Source organism: Stegostoma tigrinum, chromosome 40 (genome assembly GCF_030684315.1).
Source record: "Stegostoma tigrinum isolate sSteTig4 chromosome 40, sSteTig4.hap1, whole genome shotgun sequence".
Lineage (NCBI taxonomy): Eukaryota > Metazoa > Chordata > Chondrichthyes > Orectolobiformes > Stegostomatidae > Stegostoma > Stegostoma tigrinum.
Genome location: NC_081393.1, coordinates 15,777,457 through 15,801,383, shown reverse-complemented (window position 1 = coordinate 15,801,383; position 23,927 = coordinate 15,777,457). Strand labels below are relative to the sequence as shown.

The 23,927-nt window shown below is 46.5% G+C and overlaps 1 protein-coding gene and 1 long non-coding RNA gene across 11 annotated transcripts in view; one reads left to right on the top strand and one right to left on the bottom strand.

Annotated features, from left to right (window-relative positions):
* The window catches only part of LOC132206659 (uncharacterized), an 84,974-nt gene extending 61,955 nt beyond the window's left edge, over nucleotides 1–23,019 (top strand). Inside the window, exons 3-4 of the long non-coding RNA XR_009443085.1 lie at nucleotides 3,246–3,350; nucleotides 22,795–23,019. This is a non-coding gene — a long non-coding RNA (uncharacterized LOC132206659). The remainder of the gene's footprint in view (nucleotides 1–3,245; nucleotides 3,351–22,794) is intronic.
* dmtn (dematin actin binding protein) overlaps nucleotides 6,846–23,927 on the bottom strand; it is a 95,801-nt gene continuing 78,719 nt past the window's right edge. For 9 of the 10 annotated variants that reach the window (XM_059641191.1, XM_048522869.2, XM_048522870.2 and 6 more), the window contains 2 exons: nucleotides 22,562–22,626; nucleotides 19,902–20,180 (listed from right to left, as the gene is read on the bottom strand). In XM_059641191.1, coding sequence (XP_059497174.1) covers nucleotides 19,917–20,180; nucleotides 22,562–22,626 — 329 coding nt within the window. In that variant the 3' untranslated portion in view covers nucleotides 19,902–19,916. Of the gene's footprint in view, nucleotides 8,265–10,235; nucleotides 10,311–11,882; nucleotides 11,949–15,944; nucleotides 15,953–19,901; nucleotides 20,181–22,561; nucleotides 22,627–23,927 lie in introns of those variants that run through there. The other variant, XM_059641195.1, reaches the window with a different exon arrangement.

Below are 23,927 nucleotides of genomic sequence, written 5' to 3'. Positions count from 1 at the left end.
AAAAAAGGACCTGTGACTTCAACATCACCTTGTTCCCTGGCCAACATCTCTGTCTCAGGCTTGCTGCAGTGCTCTAGAGAAGCTTGTAGCAAGCTGGAAGAAAAGCACATAATTTTCCGCTCGGGAACTGTACAGCCTTATAGATTCAATATCGAATGCAACAATTTTTGGGCTTGAGGCCCCTTCTCCCATGTCCTTACCCCAAACCCCACACACCAGGCCTTGTTATCACATGGTCTGCTATTACACACCACCCATTGTAAGCCACTAATAGTCCCTATTAGCTATTCATTCTCCTAGGCTGACCTTTATCCGCTCCTTTGTCTGTCCAACTGTTCTTGTCTCTCTTTGGACTGTATCTCCAGCTGTTGTTTACTGCTTACCCCCTCCCCCCACCTTATTCTCTGCATATAAACCAACATTTTCCGAGCTACCATCAGTTCTGCGGAAGGACCTCTCGACCTGAAATGTTAACTCTGATTTCAGTCCACAGAGTGCTGCCACACTTGCTGAATTTTTCCAGCAATTTCTGTTTTTGTTTCATATTTCCAGCACCCACAGTTCTTTTGTTTTGTTTTATTTGTTGTTAAATGGCACAGGCAGATAACAGGACCAACGTGGAGCTGAGTAATGGCACACAGCGACCCCATATCACAACGCCTAGGAAATCAACAAGGCTTCCAGCAACCCCTAGCTGCAGCAACCCATTTCCTCAGCATTGCGTAAAATCACCATGCAACAAATAGAACCCATTCCACTGTTCATTTAGCGCAAGGCTGATCTTTACATCAACTCTACCTACCTGCCTTGTTCCTCACATGTAATATTCTTGCTGAGTTAACAAAAACTATCGCTCTCACTTTGGAAATGTTCAGTTGACTTCCAGCAGTCAGCGGTGTTTTGTGGAGGGAGTTTCACTAGACTTTGTATGAAGAAGCACTTCTTGACATGAGAATCTGAGCTGTAATTTTGAGGCTATGCTCCCTCATTGTGGAATGCCTTGACCTTAATTGTTTCTCACTGCGTACCTATCTGATCATGTAAAATAACTCAGTCAGATCACCCCTTCACCTTCTGAACTGATGGATTGGTAATGTGTGTTGTTACAGTTACAGAGAACGTGAGGACCCATTATTTCCCTTTGGCCCCCAGAGAAATTCCCTCTACCCCACAAAGTGCAATCTTTCTCCCTCAGACTTGCATGCATGAACATTTGGTGGAACTGCCCGAGAACGTGGCAGAAGCAGGTTCATCAAGTATTCAAAAGGAAATTAGACCCTGATCCGAAAAGGAAAACCGTGCATGGTTGATGGGGACAACACGCCAATGAATTGTTCATTCGGAGAATCGATGGGCTGAATGGCCTCCTCCTGCTCTGTAACAATTCTGAGATTGTCCAATAGTGATGCTGTGTGACTCTGGATAGTGGGATTGAACTTGACCAGAAAGAAGTTGATTATCATGAGTGACTAAACTCAGTGAGCAACTGCACTAACTGCCTTCCCAATTTTACTTACAGCCCACTGACCAGAACATCCAACACTAATCCTAGATCCAGCAAATTGATGATAGAGTGGTAATCACATTGGCCTCAGTAATGGTGACCATGAAAATACCATTAAGAGAAAAGCCTTCAAAGAAAAGTCCTATCTGATTCACCCATATCCTTAAGGGAACAAAATCTGTTATCCTTGCTATATCTAGTGTTCATGCGACTCCAAACCCATAGTCAGGATGGGCAGCAATAGCGAGCCCTGCTGATGTCCATGTTCCATGAAAGAGTGAAAAAGGAAAATGTCAGTCAGGGAGTGATGTGTGCACATGAATGGAAGCAGAATTACGGAGAGCTATTTGATAAAATGGAGTGGGGCAAGGATCAAACAGTTTATGAGGTGGATGGTACAGTTGGAGTCGTCTAAAGTGAGAAGGCCAACCATTGATCCTCTATTCATTTGAACTGGATGAAGTGGATCAGGAGAGGGTTTGTTTATTTCCTCACTATACGTGCTCAGTGGCAACTGACTGTTCACACAAATTTCATCCCAGCAGAATATCTTGCATCCTTCATCCCTTTTGGTGCTGTATTTCATTGGGAGAACTGTTCAAAAAAAAAATTTATTACACTGTGAGAAAATCAGTAGAATCATTGGAGTTTCCTAACTGGTTCTTAAATTGGATTTAACTCCAGCATAAAACACCTGTGCAGTCTGGATAAATTTAAAGTCAGGCATGTGTCCTATCTCCCTCATCTCTTCACTCTCATGAAGATTTCTCCTAATGGTCTGTATTTTCTCACTGCTACATCGCAAATGATCACTGACCTTAATAGTGATGCATGTTCCTCTGCTGCCTCAGGATTATTTTCAACCACACACAGTTTCTCAAACATAATGTTAGCATTTTGTTAAAAATATATTCTCCATCTGACCATGCTGAAGGAGACAGGAAAGCACAGAGCCTAGCACAGAGTGACATGGGAAGTCACTCATCACATCTCGAGCTGATCCCACTCAGTCTCTCCAAAGTCTTGTACAAATTCCATTACCCCATTGTTTTTTCACACCTCTGTATCATTCCTAAATTATTCCCTCTGTTCTTCCTCTCTCCAAAACCTTTGACCAACTCCACTGCCCTCATCTCTCCCCATTTGTTTACCAATCCCAAAACAATCCCTCTGCCCCACTCTCCTGAAAGCTTTGAATCAAACCCAAACTCATCTGACCGTCCTATGTTCTCCCCATAACCTTGTATCACAGAGTCATACGGCATGGAAACAGAACCCTCAGTCCAATCGTAATCCCAAACTAAACTAGGCCCACCTGCCTGCACTTGGCCCATATCCCTCCAAACCTTTCCTGTTCATGTGCTTATCCAAATGTCTTTTATACGTTGTAACTGTACCCACACCCACCACTTCCTCTGGAAGCTCATTCCAAACGTGAACCACTCTCTGTGTAAAAAAAAATTGTTGCTCATGTCTTTCTTATACCATTCTCCTCTCACCTTAAAAATATGCCCCTGGTCTTGAAATTCCCCACGCAGGGGGAAAGACATCTGTCATTCGCCTTAGCTATATATCTCGTGATTTTATGAACCTCTATAATGTCACCCCCTCCTCTGCTCTGGGGAAAAAAATCCCAGCCTATCCAGCCTCTCCCTGTAACTCAAACCCTCCATTCCCAACAACATCCTGGTGAATCTCTTCTGAACTCCCTTCCAGCTTAATAATATGCTTCCTGTAACAGGGAGACAAGAACTGGACACAGTACTCCAGAAGAGACGTCACCAACATCTTGTACAATCTCAACACGACGTCACACCTGCTGTGTTCAAAGGTCTGAGTGATGAAGGTAAGCGTGCTAAATGCCTTTTTAACCACCCTGTCTACATGTGACGCAAACTTCAAAGAATTATATACCTGTGCCCCTGGGTCTCTCTGTTCCGCTGGTTCACATGTGGAATGAACTTCCTGAGGAAGTGGAGGATGCGGATACAATTACAATGTTTAGCAGATATTTGGATGAGTGTATGGGTAGGAAAGCTTTGGAGGGATATAGACCAGGAGCAGGCTGGTGGGATTATGGTTGGCATGGACTGATCGGACCGGTGGATCTGTTTCCATGCTCCCTAAGACCCTTTCAAATATAACAATCCCACACTAATGGTGCCCTTCCCTCTCCCCATAACTCTCAGACAGTCCCAAACAAATCCCACTGTTCCATTCTCTCTCAATCGGCATCAATCCCAAACTAATCCCACTGCTGTGTTCCCTCCCTGTAGTTCCATGCCAACACCAAACTAATGGTGATTTTCTGATAATCCTGCACCATTTCCCACCTAATCCAACTGCCCTGTGTTCTCTTTTCCTCTAATTGTCTTTTGCATGCAAGGCATTGTAGGTCGAAGCTGACAGCTTTGCTTTGCAGGTTTATTAAATGTACGGCATTAGATTCTTGGTTCAGTGATTGGCCAAGAAGTGAAGCAGCCACCCCTGCTTGAGAACTGGTGTTTCACATGGGGACGTGAGGGACAAAGCAAAAGAAGTTTCTGAACACTTCCTTTGAAGTAGCAAGAAACAATAATGCGCCCTTTATGTCAAATCCAAATTGGCTGTAGACTTCATTGAATAAATACTTGTTAAAAGGTTGAAGCCATGGAGCCAATAAAGTGGAAATTAAACACTTCAAAGAGAAGCTTAGAGCAGACTCCGCTACACTTAAAGACTGTAATCTGATCACCTGACTGAGCCTCAGTTCCCAGAATTTAATGTGGCAGCTTCAACACTGTTAGGTGTGCTTCAGGCCTGAATCCCAATGTGAAACATCCTCTTACTGTATGTTTAAGGATGATAGCATATCGAGGTTGTTTTGGCCGTCACAACCCCATGTGCTTGCTGATCTACAATGGCTCTGGGCACATGGACTTGGCAAATCTTTGTGGCTGGTTTTCAGTCCCTCACCTCGTCTTTGGGCCTCACCTCTCCCTGACGGTGCAGACCCCTGCAATTTCATAGTCCACACACACACACTCTCTCTCTCCCTCCAATTCTGGCCTCTCAAGCAATCTGGGTTTTCAGTGCAGCCCAAGAGCTACCCAGGCACTAAGCTCTCTCTCACTCTCTCTCTCCCCTCCTTTAACGTTGTCCTTAATACTATCCCTTTGACCAACATTGTGAGCCTAGCACCTCCTTTTGCGACTCAGTGTCAAACTATTCTTGGTCACTACCCTGTGAAGTGCCTTGAGACATCTTGCCAGCTGAAAGGCGTGATATAAACACAGATAACACAGTATGGAGCCGGAGGAACACAGCAGGCCAGGCAGCATCAGAGGAGCAGAAAAGCTGATGTTTCGGGTTGGGACCCTGTTTCAGAAAAACACAAGTTGTGTTGAGGCAAAGGTACATCCTGCACTTTGCTGATTCAGTTTCTGCAAACCACATCAGTTAAGTGTTTCTAAAAGCCTTGATTTGTTCCTCCTCCTTCCCCTATGATTCTGTCCATGTATAGTACAGACACATGGGACAACATTCAAACTTTGCAACCATTCAATTACATGTAAACAGTGGGATATTTTCAATCTAGAGGCAGGACAATAACCATTAGAGGAAAACATTGGTTGGAGGGGGTGGAATCACAATTGTTTGCCCTCTAACCCTATCCCTCTCTGCTCACCCCCACCCCACTGCCCCCTGTATCACCTGATGCTCTTAAACATGCATCCTTTCATCAGAGACCCCGTAGTGCTGCTACCGAATTGATCCATGGCATGCCACCCATACTCCCAGTGCCTGCGATTCATGCTTTTATAATTGGCTAATATTCATGGTCAAATATACAAAAAAAATACAAATTCTAAAGTCTTACAAAGCCTCCAGCAGATGTCAGCAGTTGTGACAGAGAGAGAGGGACAGAAAGGAAGCAAAATATACAGGAGGAATATGAGAAAGATCGGGTTTTCCCAGCGAGTGGCAATGAGCTGCAACTTGCTGCCAATAAGGGCAGAGATGTTGAATGATATCAAAAAGGAAACTGGATTGAAGGAAATAGACTTACAAGGCCAGGGTGAAAGAGAGAGTGAGGGAATGTGACTGACTAGATTGCTTTATAAAGAGTCAGTATGGATATAACGGGCCGAATCTGTGTGAAATATGAGAGGGGGAGATGAAGAAGGTGGGAACTGTGACCAAAGAGGGACAGGGAGAAAAAGAGGGATCATAACAGAGACAAGGAGTTGTAAAAATGAGCAAATAAGAGAAAGAAAGAAACTTTTCCTGGAAAACCATTATCAAACTCCACTCCAAACATTCGCCTTGCTACTGATTATTTCCAACACTTTGTAATCTTGTTTGAGAGTTTCCGTGCTGTATAAATTGATACCACATGTGTAACAAGGACAGACATTCTATTGAGAAAGCCATGTTACAGGTTTATTCAATTACTGCCCAGTGTTGTAAAGTTACCACAGCAGCCAGTCGGTACTGAGACCATCGTGCAACAGAAAATTCACAGAACTCCACAAACCCTTTCGCTTTAACCATAACTGCACTGCTGCTGCCCCGCGTGAGCCGTCGATGCTCCAGCTGGGCTGCAGCTTGCTGTGGAGTAGGTTTACAGCAAAACATATTTACAGAGTACCTTGTGGTGTTTCTCGCGTCAAATACCAGGAGCAAAAGCGAAGCAAAATTCTGATTCGTGAAAGCCAAGATATTTTCATAGGGAAAAAAAAGATGCTTATTCTTCAGAGTTCTTATTTAATTGCTGCCCACATAATTTCTCACTTTAAAACAACCCTTTGTGAACTTTGTTTTTGTTGTGGCTCAGTGGTTAGCACTGCTGCTTCACAGCACCAGGGACCTGGGTTCGATTCCACCCTTGGGCGACTGTCTCTTTGTAGTTTTCATATTCTCCCCTGTGTCTGCGTGAGTTTCCTCCGAGTGCTCCGGTTTCCTCCGACAGTCCGAAGATGTGCAGGTTAGGATGGATTGGCTGTGCTCAATTGCCCACAGTGTACAGGGATGTTCAGGGTAGCTGGGTTAGTCGTGGGAAATGCATGGTTACAGGCATTGGGTAGGATGCTGTTTGGAGGATCAGTGTGGACTCAATGGGCTGAATGGCCTTCTTTCACACAGTAGGGTTCTAATTTTCACAAACCCCATCCTCCATTACATCTCAGTTCTCACAACATGAACTGGGATTGAGATCCCCCCAGTGTAACAGGGACTTGTAATGTCAGGACAAGCCTATGAATCAGTACCTCCAATTTATGAAGCACATTGTCCAATTGCAAACCAGACAATCCTCTGGCCCACGGACAGGGCTGTCATTTTACTGAGGAAAGGCATTAAGTTATGAAACAGAACTGTATTTATTTTAAACACAAGATATATAACAGATGCTCAGGGGGTGATTACAAAGCAGTTCAGGGGTGGATGGACCTTGTTCATTTTGTGGCTTGTACTGAACATTGATAAATATGTGGGCCCAACTATCTGATGGCAGCTCGAGAATGTGTTCACCAAAACCCCGAAGGACTTGTCACTATTGTCAGCTGAAGCAGAGAAATGAGAACCTGTTCTGGGAGACATTATACACACATTGTCCTTTGATTTGGCAAAGAAATCAAACAGTACACCATCTTTGTGGACTCCAGAAGCAGCTCAGACCATAATATCGCGTGTCAGGGTGACACTCAAAGCCAGGGGCAAGCAATACTGTCAGAAACCATTCATCCCAGTGACTTCAACAGCACAGGAGAAGCAGAGGTGTGTGCGTGAGCCTCACAATCACAGACTTACAACTAACCATGTTTCACTGTACCCCAGGACTAAGAGTAATAGCAGCAGAGGGCATAAATAGATACTTTTTTAAAATATAGTTTGCTTTTGATATTTGGAGGCATTCATGCCTCCCTCTCCCATATACAGATCCTACACTCTTTGGTCCTTTGCAGAAGTCATTAGATGTCAGGAGTGGATCTGTCAAAGATGCGGGATGCACAAAACGTGATGGCATTGGACTCTGAATTTCCAGATTTTCCCATCTGACATCTGAAGAAGAAATTTTGGTTTCCTGTTTTAAGTTCTTGAGTGATTTGGTACAGAAGGCAAACAGGCTTGGGTTTGTTCCTGGCACAGAGCTGAGCAAGGTGTCTGAAGACAACAAGTGGTTGCACATTAGGCATCAGTGCTACTAAGGTACAGGCCATTCAGCCCTTCAAAAGCCTGTCCCACAAGGAACACAACGGTGGCAACAATGGTACGTTGCAGACACTGATGTTCAGGGCTGATCACACATCAAACTGCTCTGTAACTCAGACATAAGTTAACAATTAGACATATATGGAGACATCTGTAAGCTTGTCATGGTAGCAGTTCACTTTTGGCTTGTGGTCAGGAGGTAGCATTCAGCACAGCCAGTCCAAACCAAACCAAAATACCATGGTGAGATCATCGGAGTTTCCACCCCAGGATATTTGAGGGTAGATCTCATAAAATAGAAGAGCGAAAACAAAAACGCACAGAAAGCAAAATGTTTTAAAGTTGAGTCATGTGAGTGATACACTGTAGAAGCAACAGCCATCCAGCACACAGCAAACCAGCCAACATATGAGGGATCTGTCAAAAGGATTCTCCGTCCCAACATTTCTGCAGATTAAAAGAGGCAAGCCTTCTTCTTCAGTTCAGTCCTCTTCCATTGGGGAAGCTTATCAAACTCCTTAATTGTCATTCCGAAAACCTCCTGGAATTCCTCAGGGGACAGATGTCTCTGTCAGAGAGAAGGTGAATATTTTAATTTGTGAGGTGCAGGTTAAAGTTTCAAGAGAAATTAATCCTACCCCAGTCTTGGTGCAAGAGATTTTATCATCATGCTTGCTGCTCTCAGGATTTCTTTCTTGGAAAGTCCCTTCCCACTCTTTCTTTCTTTTAAGAATGGTCAATGGATGAACTTGAAGCAAGTTCTGTTACTCCTGAGGGACTTCCAGCGACTGAAAAGCTTCCAATGGACCACAATGAAATGGCGCCTCCAAGAATTTTCCCCCGCCAACCCAAATTGACATCCACCAACCAAGTCACTGCACGTGTTGAGTGGTTTCATCCAAACCAAAACTCCTTTGCGAATCAACCCTCCCTAAATTGTCCCCTGCTGTGTGAGTGGTCTCTTCCTGAATCACATACCCTTCCTCTTTAAATAGACCCTCCCTAAATGATGCACCCCTTCTCCTCAAATAGACCCTTCTTAAATCACCCCCCATCTTTAAATATACCCATTCTAAATCATGCCCACCTCATGAATAGACCCTTCTTGAATCACCCCCACCTCTGTGAAGAGTCCCGTCTTGAATCCCACCCCCGCTCCTGATCCCTCTCCCCGAATTGTTTCCCAATCTCTAATTTGCTCCCATTGAACAGACAGGTTCCACCTCAAATTGATCACTCCCCAATGAATCGGCCCCACCCCATCCTGAATGATCCCCACTCCCTGAATCGCCCCTTTCCTGAATTGTGCCCTCTGATTGCCTCCTCCCTGAATCAACCCCCCTCTTTGAATCTTGCCCCTCAAATCCTCGAGGAGTCACCAGAGTCGAAACATTAACCCTATTTGTCTCTCTATGGCTGCTGCCAGACTTGCTGAGTTCCTCCAGCAATTTCTGCTTTGCATCCCCCAAATTGTTCCCTCCCTGAATCATACCCCAAGGATCCATAGGTGTGTTTTTTTAGTCACTTCTCATCTTGTCCCACTAACATGAAGTTTTGCAAACATTCACCCACTGACACCCAGTCCTTGCCCTCTCCTTCCCACAACCCTGTTTACAACTGGACCATGTTAGCTTCTGTGTCCTCTGCTCCCCTTCAAACAAAATGGCTATCATTTAATATTGCTATACATTCAATTTTAACCCCTATCTGAAGTCTGTTATTACTTTCCTTACTGCTCATTACTTTCCTAAGTTGGATGATATCTGCATTTCTGCTCGAAGTCCAGCTAACCAACAGAGATCAGGAGAAGCCATTCTAATACTGAACCTTGCAGATATTTTCAATCAAACTTTATATTTAGAGCCATACAGCGTGGAAACAGACCCTTCGGCCCATATCCCTTCAAACCTTTCCTATTCATCTAAGTGTCTTATAAATGTTGTAACTATGCCTGCATCCAACACTTCCTCTGGATGTTCATTCTACATTCGAACCACTCTCTATGTCTTTTTTAAATCTTTCACCTTAAAAATAGTCTCCTACCCTAGGGAAAAGACATCTATCATTAACCATATCTATACCACTCATGATTTCATAAACCTCTGTAAAGTCACCTCTCAGCTTCCTATAGTCCAGTGAAAAATAATCCCAGCCTTTCTGCAGAACCCAAAACTTCCATTCCCATCAACATCCTGATAAATCTCTTCTGAGATCTCTCTAGCTTAATAATATCTTCCCTACAACAGGGCGACCAGAACTGGACACAGTAGTCCAGAAGAGGCCTCACCAACATCCTGTACAATGTTAACATGATGTCCCAACCCCCAAATCATGCTGTGATACTTCTGTAGAGCAGTTGGGACTTGAACCCAGGTCTCCTGGTTCAAAGGTAGGGGAAGTACCAATGTATCACAAGAGTCCCTTACACGTGTTCCTCCTACTGACAAGAACTGTTTATTGCTACTTTCTGTCTCTTAGATCTTTTGGGCTTTGTCCTCTTTCTCTTGTTTCTGAAGAGGCAAGTTCTTCCCATCCTTACCTCCAGCCGGGGCCTGTCCACTCCCTGAGGCAGGTTGATACTTCTGCTTCCTTTCAGCATTTCGTATGGGTAAATCTGCGAGAGAGACAAGTTGAAAAAAAGTTATTCATTGCACTGTGTCCCAGATTGTGCTGTTCCTTGTTGGCCGCACACCTCCAGCGAGGATTCTGTGCAGTGATCAGAAATGGGAATTGTGCCAGATTTCACCTTCCCCAGCCCAAGACAATGCTGCACTGTTACTGACTGGGCAAGAAATCAGGAATTTGTAGAAATCCTGAATCCAGGGATGGGAATGAAGTGGTGTCAAAGCAACGTATGTAAAAGAGTAGCGAATAGGGTCAGCAACCATGCTGCAAATTCCAACACTGTAGCTGGGACTTTATGTTCAATTATTCATTGGTTTGACCACTTTTAGAATACTGCCTTCAATTCTGGTCACTCTGCTGTAGGAAAGATGTTGTGAAACTTGAAAAGATGTACAGGATATGGGGTGGCACGGTGGCTCAGTGGTTAGCACTGCAGCCTCACAGCACCAGGGACCCGGGTTCGATTCCAGCCTCGGGTAACTGTCTGTGTGGAGTTTGCACATTCTCCCCGTGTCTGTGTGGGTTTCCTCCGGGTGCTCCGGTTTCCTCCCACAGTCCAAAGATGTGTAGGTTAGGTGGATTGGCCATGCTAAATTGCCTGTAGTGTTCAGGGTTGTGTGGGTTATAGGGGGATGGGTCTGGGTGGGATGCTCCAATGGTCGGTGTGGACTTGTTGGGCCGAAGAGCTTGTTTCTGCACTGTAGGGATTCTAATTTTTAAAAAAAAGGATGTTGTCAGAGTTGGTTGGTTTCAGCTATAGGGAGAGGCTGAATAGGCTGGGGCTATTTTCCCTGGAATGTCGGAAGCTGAGGGGTGACCTTATAGAGGTTTGTAAAATCATGAGGGGCATGGATAGGGTGAACAGTTAAGGTCTCATCCCTATGGTAGGGAAGCCCAAAACTAGAGGACATTGGTTTAAGGTGACAGGAGAAAGATTTAAAAGGGAGCTGAGGGACAACTTTTTCACGGAGAGGGTGGTGTGTGCATGGAATGAACTGCCAGAGGAAGTGGTAGAGGCTGGTACAATGACAACATTTAAAAAGTGCATGAATAGGAAGGGTTTAGCAGGAGATATCAGGAACTGCAGATGCTGGAGAATCTGAGATAGCAAGGTGTGGAGCTGGATGAACACAGCGGGCCAAGCAGCATCAGAGGAGCAGGAAGCCTGACATTTCGGGCTGAGACCCTTCTTCAGAAATCAGAGGAGCCTTCCTGCTCCTCTGATGCTGCTTGGCCTGTTGTGTTCATCCAGCTCTACACCTTGTTATCGAGGGTTGAAAGGGAAATGGGCCAAATGCTGGCAAATGGGACTGGATTAATGTAAGATATCTGGTCAGCATGGATGAGTTCGACTGATGGGTCTGTTTCAATGCTACACATCTCTATGACTCTAGTCAAATAAATTCAGTGTTGCTGTTTCTGAACTGCCCTCTGAAATGGCTGGGCAAAGTGCATATTTGTATCAGAACTCTCTCAAGGGCCGTTGGGGTGCCAATGAATGCTGGCCTTGCCATTGACACCCATTTCCTTGAATGAACACGAAGCAAAATTAAATGCTGACCTTTTGCTCCAACATGGCTGGCAAAGATGTTCCTCTGTCCATCCTCCCTGACTGTGTGTCACCATTCTGCAAAAAGTAGAGGCAGCACACATCCACATTCTGGGTTACTGTTCCATTACTTCACTTAGAGGAAAACGCATCCAAAATCTCACCCCATTAAGAATAAAAACTGCAACTGCTGTGAGGGAGACAAGCGGAGGGAAGGAAACCCTAAGCGCTGTTGGGAATGGACATTGAGTTAAAGGGTCACTGAACATAATGCGCTGCACATTTTACACATGGTGTGTGGTCAGTATCGGGTCTTTCGGAGGGATAGAGGACTTTGATTGAATGATTTCCAGAGCTCTGCTCCGCTGGGCTTTTTCCACCCTGAGGGCCTTGTGTCATTGATAGACTCTTGGACAGAGATAGATTGCTAAGATTTGCCTGTGGCTACCAGACTGGTAAATTGTAAACTGGATGTGACCCTTCAGGTGGTGCAGTGGTTAGCTCAGCTGCCTCACAGCATTAGGAATCTGGGTTCGATTGCGGCCTTGGGTGACTCTCTGTGTGGAGTTTGCACATTCTCCCTGTGTGTTTCCTCTGGGTGCTCAGGTTTCCTCTCACAGTCCAAAGATCTGCAGGTTCTGTGGATTGGCAATGATAAATTGCCCATAGTGCCCAGAGGTATGCAGGCTAGGTAGAATGCTAGAGAATCCAAGATAATAAAATGTGAGGCTGGATGAACACAGCAGGCCCAGCAGCATCTCAGGAGCACAAAAGCTGATGTTTCGGGCCTAGACCCTTCATCAGAGAGGGGGATGGGGTGAGGGTTCTGGAATAATTAGGAAGAGAGGGGAAGGCGGACCGAAGATTGCGAGAAAAGAAGACAGGTGGAGAGGAGAGTATAGGTGGGAGGTAGGGAGGGGATAGGTCAGCCCAGGGAAGACGGACAGGACAAGGAGGTGGGATGAGGTTAGTAGGTAGGAGATGGAGGTGCGGCTTGGGGTGGGAGGAAGGGATGGGTGAGAGGAAGAACCGGTTAGGGAGGCAGAGACAGGTTGGACTGGTTTTGGGATGCAATGGGTGGGCGGGGAAGAGCTGGGCTGGTTGTGTGGTGCAGTGGGGGGAGGGGACGAACTGGGCTGGTTTTGGGATGCGGTGGGGGAAGGGGAGATTTTGAAGCTGGTGAAGTCCACATTGATACCATTGGGCTGCAGGGTTCCCAAGCGGAATATGAGTTGCTGTTCCTGCAACCTTCGGGTGGCATCATTGTGGCAGTGCAGGAGGCCCATGATGGACATGTCATCTAAAGAATGGGAGGGGGAGTGGAAATGGTTTGCGACTGGGAGGTGCAGTTGTTTATTGCGAACCGAGCGGAGGTGTTCTGCAAAGCGGTCCCCAAGCCTCCGCTTGGTTTCCCCAATGTAGAGGAAGCCACACCGGGTACAATGGATGCAGTATACCACATTGGCGTTATTCCAGAACCCTCACCCCATCCCCCTCTCTGATGAAGGGTCTAGGCCCGAAACGTCAGCTTTTGTGCTCCTGAGATGCTGCTGGGCCTGCTGTGTTAATCCAGCCTCATATCTTATTATCTTAACCATGGGAAATGCAGGATTTCATGCTGTTCGGACGGCCGGGGTGGATTTGAGGAGCCAAATGGCCTGCTTACACACTGTAGGCATTGTATATGATTCAGTTTGACAGAGGAAGTCTTTGTGTGCATTTTTGTCTCTTTGGCTTTTAAGGTTGCCAATAAGGTCAAATCAGATCATTGATATTTCTGTAGGTGTATACTGAGACAATTTTTCTCAATAAAATTGCAAAGCTAAGTGAAGCAGCCAGTGCTAAGCTGAGAGAGAAGGCAGAGCTCACATTTGTCAAGCTGCATATATCTTTGTGGAGATTAAGAAAAATCAAAGTCACAGTAACAGCTGAAGAAGAAAGCCAGAGAGACCAAAGGGAAGAGAGGGTTTTGACCCAGATAATACATCAGAAGAGAACTTAGCAGGTCCACAGAAAATGTGGGGATGGACTCAGCTGGTGTGTACTGAGGGACAGTGGTCTGATTCAAAGATGAGTGGCCAGTGAAACCTTGAGCAAGCGATGAACCCATTCTATATTGATTAATGTCCATAATGTGTCAGTCTCAGATCTGAAAGGAGCCAATATGGGATAGGCTGTCTCAGTGACCCCCCAGGTTAAATGGGGAGATCATGCCTGGGGGATACGGTTTGGACCACACCATATATAGAGCAAGAGGCTGGACATGCACGCAGCTATATTCAGTTAGACAAAGCGAAGATCATGGAGTTTGGTATGGCAGCAACAGGGGAAGCTAAGTTCCAAGAGTTTCAACAAGATCACCACTGGAATAGCCATATCCTCAAACAAAACTCAGCCCTGGGATTAGCTCTACAGTCAGCTCAAGTGTATGGATATGATTTCAGTTTAAGTCAGTTTTCCATGAACATCTGAACCTTTTGCCACTCGCTCCCCTTTCCCAGTTTTCTTTCCAAGTTACATTCTTGCTTTGCTTGCCCTTTCATTCAACACTACTCTAGTTCTCATGTTTTAACCACCTCTCATCCCTATCATGTCTGTAAAAATGTCTCTTGCTCCACTGACGGGAGTCAGACGGTGTTGGCAGAAGCTGGAAATGACTGATGTACATGATTCACTTTCAAATGGAGTAATTCACACAACTGGGCAGTGAAGACAAAACGTCTCTCAGCTACTAGATCCATCTGTAAAATCTTACCGACACTGTGTCATAAACACAACAGCTAATATTTTTCCAGTGCCTTTGATGGAATGCAACATCCCAAGTGTTTCACAGGTGTGTTGTAGCCATATCTAGAGATATTAGGACCAATGATGACAGGTAGGTCAAAGAACTAAAGTTAAGTGATATCGTAAAGGAGAAGCAAGAGCTAGAGAGACAGAGAGGTGTAGGGAGAGAATAACAGATCTTATGGCTCAGGCAGCTGAAGGCCTGGCGACCAATGGCAGCGCAATTGAAATCAGAGACACTCATGAGGCCAGAATCAAAGGTAAGCAGAGATTTTGAAGGATTGTGGGGCTGGGGGAGATTACAGAAGTAGAGAATGGGAAGATGCCACATAGGGATTTGAAAACAAATGTTTTAAAACAAAGGTTGATCGGGAGTCAGTGTAAATCAATGCGCACGGGGTGATTGTATCAAATTTTACTTTGTTTAAAATTTCAAAGACTATTAATGTGCATAACAGCAGTACAACCACTTTCATTGGCAGAAACAGTTTGTGCTGTTTCATGCAATTTCCACCAACTGGGGGAATTTCCCTTGAAAGTTCAGGGACAAGACATTTGGAGCTGGGAACCCTGGATGGGCTAAAGTTTCAAAACTTATTTTCCTCAGCCATTCTGCACAACAAGCCTTGGACTGATCTCAGACAAGGACAGTCCATCTGAATGAACCAGTGCTTTTGATGTTCTGAAAGGTGGAAAGTTAAATGGCCCACTGTTGGGATGATGGATACACCATTCTGTCACACACTGACTGTGTGACCTAGTTAAAGCAGACACTTTAAAATAAGCACATTGCTGGAAGTGTTGTAACTGCATCCATACGGTCAGCATTTACAAATGGTACACACTGTCAACCCAACATGCCACTGGCAGATGTAAGTGGGAATTAAATAGGCATCTCAACATGGTGTGGTGAGCTGAGTCACGTTGTGCGTCAAATGGTAAAACCAAATGAACAGCAGTCAGTAGATCAAATTGTGGGGCAATTACTCTGGTGGAATAATTCTCAAAGAACGTATTTCCAACTGGTAGCATTTGATTCCTATTGTTCTTCTTTCTTGGGTTTCAGTTTGGCTTTCAATCCTTGTTTAACCCTATGACAGGACATTGAACACAGGAAATAGACTGTTTAACAGGCTACAGCATCTGTCGTGTGAACACCTCACATCAACAGTACGAACCACTTCCCATATAGCTCAAAATCCTTTGTTTCTAGCTTTTGGCTATCAGATAGGAATTCTCACCTCTTGTGTGGAACGCACATTCTCAAAGGCATATTTGAGCACTCACCTGGATATCTGCAGAGATAAGAGGAAGACATAACGAGAACATTGCAGAGTTCAAACAGTCTGGCCCACTCTTCCCCAGATATGAACAAACATTCTAATCTTTTAAAAACATAGTTTCTTTGCTGCATGCAAGAGTGTTCCTCACAATTCCACGTGGAGGGAGAATGGAACTGGAGCTTTTGAGAAAGGCAAAAGAACATGATGCGTCGAGCGGTAGTTGTGTTCTTCGGTGGATTGAAGCTTTTGTAAAACTGAAGACGCTGCCATTGTCGAAGACACTAACATTCTATGAGACACAATTTAATCAGCTGATATTTTGTCCTCATGTGCAGAACACATTCTGGGACTTCCTCAACCAGTACTCCACAGTGCCTGGTTATCTGAGATATTTGAAAAGTGGTCAAAATGATTACTTTAATGAGGTAAAACATTCGACCACATCAAAAAAGTATATTTTGCATTTGGTCCCCCACATGCATCTTAGCCTTACCACCAGGGCAGGGATGAAACAATTTTCAGCATTCACCAAACTCGGACAACTTTCCAACACCGTTGGAAAATTCCCATTTGTTGGAATGTCATTTTCACTGGCAGAGACCAGTTATTCGCTGGTTCTCTGCGAAGGGAATAATTTATGATGCAGAGAGATTAGAACAAAGGTTAACATTGATAAAAGATAACTTTTAGCATTATCCTCAACCATCTCCACTGGGTTTCTGTGGGGCTTATTGTTAACCAGAATAAGAGGGATGCCAGAATATTTTAGAAAGCCATTAATGGATGGCAGAATGTCCTCCAGGATTATGATCCAGATGAAGGATCTGTCACTCAGTGGAAGAAAATCTTAAATCAGAAGGTGATGGGTTTGAAGTCCCAACCTAGAGCTTTGAGCATAAAATTCAGGCTGACAGTATGAACGAATGTTGCACTGTTGGAGGGTCTATGCTGAGGGAGTGCTGCATTGCTGGAGGGTCAGTACTGAGGGAGTGCAGCACTGTGGGAGGGTCAGTGCTGAGGGAGTGCCGGACTTTCAAAGGGTCATTGCTGAGGGAGTGCTGAACTGTTGAAGGGTCAGTACTAAGAGAATGCCATACTGTCGGAGGGGCAGCAGTGACAGAGTGCTGCACTGTTGGAAGATCAGTACTGAGGGAGTGTTGTATTGTCAGAGGGTCAGTGCTGAGGGAGTGCCGCACTGTCAGAGGGTCAGTGCTGAGGGAGTGCTGCACTGTCAGAGGGTCAGTACTGAGGGAGTGCTGCACTGTCAGAGGGTCAGTACTGAGGGAGTGCTGCAACGTCAGAGGGTCAGTACTGAGGGAGTGCTGCACTGTCAGAGGGTCAGTACTGAGGGAGTGCCGCACTGTCAGAGGGTCAGTGCTGAGGGAGTGCCGCAATGTCAGAGGGTCAGTGCTGAGGGAGTGCTGCACTGTCGGAGGGTCAGTACTGAGGGAGTGACGCACTGTCAGAGGGTCAGTGCTGAGGGAGTGCTGCACTGTCAGAGGGTCAGTACTGAGGGAGTGCTGCACTGTCAGAGGGTCAGTACTGAGGGAGTGCCGCACTGTCAGAGGGTCAGTGCTGAGGGAGTGCCGCAATGTCAGAGGGTCAGTGCTGAGGGAGTGCCGCACTGTCAGAGGGTCAGTGCTGAGGGAGTGCTGCACTGTCAGAGGGTCAGTACTGAGGGAGTGCTGCACTGTCAGAGGGTCAGTACTGAGGGAGTGCTGCAACGTCAGAGGGTCAGTACTGAGGGAGTGCTGCACTGTCAGAGGGTCAGTACTGAGAGAGTGCCGCACTGTCAGAGGGTCAGTACTGAGGGAGTGCTGCACTGTCAGAGGGTCAGTACTGAGGGAGTGCTGCACTGTCAGAGGGTCAGTACTGAGGGAGTGCTGCACTGTCAGAGGGTCAGTACTGAGGGAGTGCAGCACTGTCAGAGGGTCAGTACTGAGGGAGTGCTGCACTGTCAGAGGGTCAGTACTGAGGGAGTGCTGCACTGTCAGAGGGTCAGTACTGAGGGAGTGCTGCACTGTCAGAGGGTCAGTACTGAGGGAGTGCTGCACTGTCAGAGGGTCAGTACTGAGGGAGTGCCGCACTGTCAGAGGGTCAGTGCTGAGGGAGTGCCGCACTGTCAGAGGGTCAGTACTGAGGGATTGCCGCACTGTCAGAGGGTCAGTGCTGAGGGAGTGCCGCACTGTCAGAGGGTCAGTGCTGAGGGAGTGCCGCAATGTCAGAGGGTCAGTGCTGAGGGAGTGCCGCAATGTCAGAGGGTCAGTGCTGAGGGAGTGCCGCACTGTCAGAGGGTCAGTGCTGAGGGAGTGCCGCACTGTCAGAGGGTCAGTGCTGAGGGAGTGCCGCACTGTCAGAGGGTCAGTACTGAGGGAGGGGGCACTGTCACAGGGTCAGTGCTGAGGGAGCGCCGCACTGTCAGAGGGTCAGTACTGAGGGAGTGCTGCACTGTCAGAGGGTCAGTACTGAGGGAGTGCCGCACTGTCAGAGGGTCAGTACTGAGGGAGTGCTGCACTGTCAGAGGGTCAGTACTGAGGGAGTGCCGCACTGTCAGAGGGTCAGTACTGAGGGAGTGCTGCACTGTCAGAGGGTCAGTACTGAGGGAGTGCTGCACTGTCAGAGGGTCAGTACTGAGGGAGTGCAGCACTGTCAGAGGGTCAGTACTGAGGGAGTGCTGCACTGTCAGAGGGTCAGTACTGAGGGAGTGCTGCACTGTCAGAGGGTCAGTACTGAGGGAGTGCCGCACTGTCAGAGGGTCAGTACTGAGGGAGTGCCGCACTGTCAGAGGGTCAGTACTGAGGGAGTGCCGCACTGTCAGAGGGTCAGTACTGAGGGAGTGCTGCACTGTCAGAGGGTCAGTACTGAGGGAGTGCAGCACTGTCAGAGGGTCAGTACTGAGGGAGTGCTGCACTGTCAGAGGGTCAGTACTGAGGGAGTGCTGCACTGTCAGAGGGTCAGTACTGAGGGAGTGCTGCACTGTCGGAGGGTCAGTGCTGAGGGAGTGCTGCACTGTCAGAGGGTCAGTACTGAGGGAGTGCAGCACTGTCAGAGGGTCAGTACTGAGGGATTGCCGCACTGTCAGAGGGTCAGTGCTGAGGGAGTGCCGCACTGTCAGAGGGTCAGTGCTGAGGGAGTGCCGCACTGTCAGAGGGTCAGTACTGAGGGAGGGGGCACTGTCACAGGGTCAGTGCTGAGGGAGTGCCGCACTGTCAGAGGGTCAGTACTGAGGGATTGCCGCACTGTCAGAGGGTCAGTACTGAGGGAGTGCCGCACTGTCAGAGGGTCAGTACTGAGGGATTGCCGCACTGTCAGAGGGTCAGTACTGAGGGAGTGCCGCAATGTCAGAGGGTCAGCGCTGAGGGAGTGCTGCACTGTCAGAGGGTCAGTATTGAGGGAGTGCTGCACTGTCAGAGGGTCAGTGCTGAGGGAGTGCCACACTGTCAGAGGGTCAGTGCTGAGGGAACGCCGCGCTGTCGGAGGGTCAGTGCTGAGGGAGTGCCGCATTGTCGGAGTGTCAGTACTGAGGGAGTGCTGCACTGTCAGAGGGTCAATACTGAGGGAGTGCCACACTGTCAGACGGTCAATACTGAGGGAGTGCCGCACTGTCAGAGGGTCAGTGCTGAGGGAGTGCTGCACTGTCAGAGGGTCAGTACTGAGGGAGTGCCGCACTGTCAGAGGGTCAGTACTGAGGGAGTGCTGCACTGTCACAGGGTCAGTACTGAGGGAGCACCGCACTGTCTGTGGGTCAGTACTGAGGGAGTGCTGCACTGTCAGAGGGTCAGTACTGAGGGAGCACCGCACTGTCAGTGGGTCAGTACTGAGGGAGTGCTGCACTGTCAGAGGGTCAGTACTGAGGGAGTGCTGCACTGTCAGAGGGTCAGTACTGAGGGAGTGCTGCACTGTCAGAGGGTCAGTACTGAGGGAGCACCGCACTGTCAGTGGGTCAGTACTGAGGGTGCGCTGTAGTGTTTGAGGCTCAGGATTGACTTGGTCTGTCACTGCTCTGATCAGTATTAGCAAACTGAGCTATTGACACATTTGCTTTGATCAGTGTGTCTGGGAAGCTAGACCTCCTTTGCAGGCCATTCTCTGACTCTTTGGCTGAACTCTGCTGTATCAGCTCTGTTGTGACACGGATGGACAATGTCCCATTCAGATTCCAATCGCGACACATCAGCTCACCTGCAGCATCGCTCTTTCTCTCCGGTCTCTGAGGTGTAACAAAATCTGCAGACTGCAGCTAAGGAGCAAAGAAACATTTCAATTACAATGCACCATTGTCAACAAATTTTCAGTCTCCCTCATTTCCCTGTCTTCCGGAATAAGCTCAAGTTGTTGAGGGCTTTGGAGGGATCAGCTCTTGCATTCTGAAATTCCATGCTGAGCCCTGCAATTATTCTTCATTTGACTGCAGGCATTAAAACATGGCAACAAGGGACAAGGAAGGATTTTGTCTGATCAGGAGCTGTTTGCCAATTCTTTGCTCACCTTCTTCCTCCCCAGCACTGTTTCCGACTGATTAACTGTTTTATCCAGGAATATTGGGTGGGGGGGCACCGTTACAGACCTACAAACCTCTGCTAAATCCATGCTACTGAGTACAAGAACCTCACATCTTAGAACAAAGAGACTTCGGGGTGTAGGTTCATGGTTCCTTGAAGGTCGACTCACAGGAGACAGGATATTGAAGAAGGTGTTTGGTATGCTTGCCTTTATTGGTCAGTGCATTGACGTGTAGGAGTCATGTTGTGGTTGTACAGGACATTGTTTAGGCCACTTCTGGAATACTGCATTCAGTTCTGGTCTCCTTGCTATAAGAAAGATGTTGTTAAACTTGAAAGGGTTCAGAAAAGATTTACAAGGACGTTGCCAGGGATTGGAGGGTTTGAGCTATAGGGAGAGGCTCAATAGGCTGGGCCTATTTTCCCTGTAGCGTCAGAGGCTGAGGGGCGATCTTATAGAGGTTTATATAATCATAAGGGGCTTGAATAGGGTGAATAGCTAAGGTCTTTTCCCCAGGTAGAGGAGTCCAAAATGAGAGGACGTAGGTTTAATGTAAGAGGGGAAAGATTTAAAAAGGACCAGAAGGGCGCCTTTTTCATGTACGGAATGAGCTGCCAGATAAAGTGATGGGGGGTGGGGTACAATTGCAACATTTAAAAGGCACCTACATGGGTACATGAATAGGAAGGGTTTAGAAGAATATGGGCCAAATAGAACTGGTCAGCATGGACGAGTTGGACCAAAGGGTTTATTTCCGTACTGTGGATCTCTGTGACTCTATGACTGTCTTGGTTCCATCGTGGATTTTGATCACTGGATCCTCCTCAAGTTCTTCACCAGTGTTGGCAGATGTCCTTAACCCTGATGCCTCAGTTGAACAGGTCAGTTTGCTTGTCCATCTTGTGCACTATGGTGTTGTCCAAGCAGGCAGCAAGTACCTTGTACCTGTTGGATGAGGACAAATACCCCGCAGTTCCTCCAACCGTGTCCCACAGGTTCCCCTTAACTGTCAGACTCTCCATAGAAGAGCAGAATTAAGCTAATCAGCCCACTGAGCCTGCTTCAGCATTCAGTCATTGCGGGTGTATATTCTGAGTCACACCCTCCTGCCCCTGACCACTCACCAGACCAGCAGTACTTCCTCACCCAAGGGCTATGTCTGCCTCCTGCAGAGTGTCCAGATAACTGTCCCTTTGCAGTTTGATGCGCACACTGTTTACATTCGTATGAACTGGATTTTAGAAAACTTGGCCAGGTTCACACCGCCAGGACTGGCACTGCATGTGTGACTTCACTGACAATAACCGTAACTCTTGTCAACACCAGCTGATATCACTAGAACTCCTGGTGCTGGCACTTTCCATGTTTTACAGCAATCCTGAAACAGATAGTCTAAGGCCTGGAGTCTCAACACTGGCTCTGACCTCACTGACCTCAAAATGAACCCATTCCCATGTGGACATGGGAAGACACTCCTTGTGTTACTCAACATGCTCCCCACCCCCCCACCGCCTTGCTTAAAACTTCACATTTCTCCGGAAGTCAGTGAAATACTTGATTGTCTGATAATGTTTTTCATAATTCCCGCCAACAGCTCAACATTCTGCTCTGATGTAAATACTTTGCTTCTCCTACCATTATCCTGGTTGTTGTGAGGTCAGCCAGCTGGACCTCACAGAATAGGAGTTCCCTGATTGGGGCTGTTAACCTGGACCAATCAGGTACCCCTGGCTTGATAGATATAAACTGGAGTGTCAGGGATTCTGTTCACTCTGAGAGCTAGCTCTGAGAAAGGAATCTCCATGTGTAAATACAGGGTGACTTGGCAACAGGATGCCGTCCTCTGTGGAGTTATTTGAACCACCTCCCTCCCTTTCTCTGTACTGGCATGAGCCTGTCTGTCTATGCACCAGATATAGCATGTTTCAGTGACTTGATGTAATTTGGGTCTATCCGATATTGACACCTTTTCAGTATCATCTCAGAAATCAATTGTCCTTGAACATACTTTAGCTTTGTGCTAGAACTGCCAGTGTGACTGTCCCCTTTTGCTGTTAAAAAGTGAAATTGTGACATGATTTAATATTCCGAATTACAGCACAGGAAACCAATGCTTACCCTGTACAGACTGTTCCTCCCATGGATGGGGAGCGAGGGTGATTTACATGTTGACTGTTGAGGAGCTGTAGGGAGTAAGAATAGTGTGATTATTAGACCATTCAGTGAGATGTTGGCTAATCTGTGACCCAACTCCAGCAAACCATTTTGTTCTAAATCTCTTAAGATCTCTGGATAACAAAATGCTATTAATCTCAAAAATTATCAATTAACTTAACATTGGTTTTTGTTAGGGGAGACGGTGCCATCATGTGGATGTCACAGGACTCAATGCAGAGACACAGGCTGATACTCTTGAAGAAGGGTCTCAACCCGAAACATCAAACTTTCCTGCTCCTCTGATGCTGCTTGGCCTGCTGTGTTCATCCAGCTTCACACCATGTTATCTCAGATTCTGCAGCATCAGCAGTTCCTGCTATCTCTGATACTCTTGGGATCGGGTTCAAATGCCACCACAGTAGCTGGTAAGATTTAAATTCAATTAATAAATTTGAAATGGGCATCTATTTTTGGCCTTGCCAATGACACATACATCCTACAAAATATAAAGGAAGAATAAAAAAAGTTTCAAATTCCCCTCAGCCTTTCTATTTCCTAAAGTAAATCTTGCAATATCTGGCTCAAATTGTTCCACTGTACGTCATAGATTCTCAGGCTCAGATTCCTCAATCAATCGAAGTAGTTTATTTCTCTGTACCATATCTGTTCTTTATTCTGAAAATGTGCATCAATTCACCCCTGTCAATTCAGTCTCTCCTGTATTTGTGAACACAATTGCACCCTACCCTAGAAAGTTTGTTCAAAACACCCACCAGCTGAGGTGTGGAGCAGAAAACTGTCTGTGCTACTTTACTACTGTCCTATTGAAAACTGCACCCCCTGCTGTCAAAGCACATCATGACTGGGGAATGTTCAAAAGGATTCTGAGCATAATGTTTCTTCACTGGTTAATCTGCTGGAAGTTCTGAGAGGTAATGTTCCGTGACAAGTACAGACTTGGTCAAATTTCAAACAACTTGTGCTTGTTCCAAGCTAGATTTTAGAGGAAGCATTTTTTAAAAAAAATATAAAGACCAGTAGCCATTCCATGCTGCTACTATTTAGCGGTGACGCGAGTGATATTTTCCCTGAACAGAATGTTGCCATCAGTCCAAAATAGACAATCTGCCTGTCACACTGTTGAGCAGACTATGTAATTATTTTAGTGCAGCTCTGATGCTGGGTGTGTAGATTGTATCAACCAGTGATTTTCTGATCAAATCAACGATCCTTCAGTTATTTGTGACAAGCAGTGGTATAGACCATACTCAACCAGCTCACACTTTGCAAAACACAAACATTACTGTTTGATGTGATTCTGTGATTG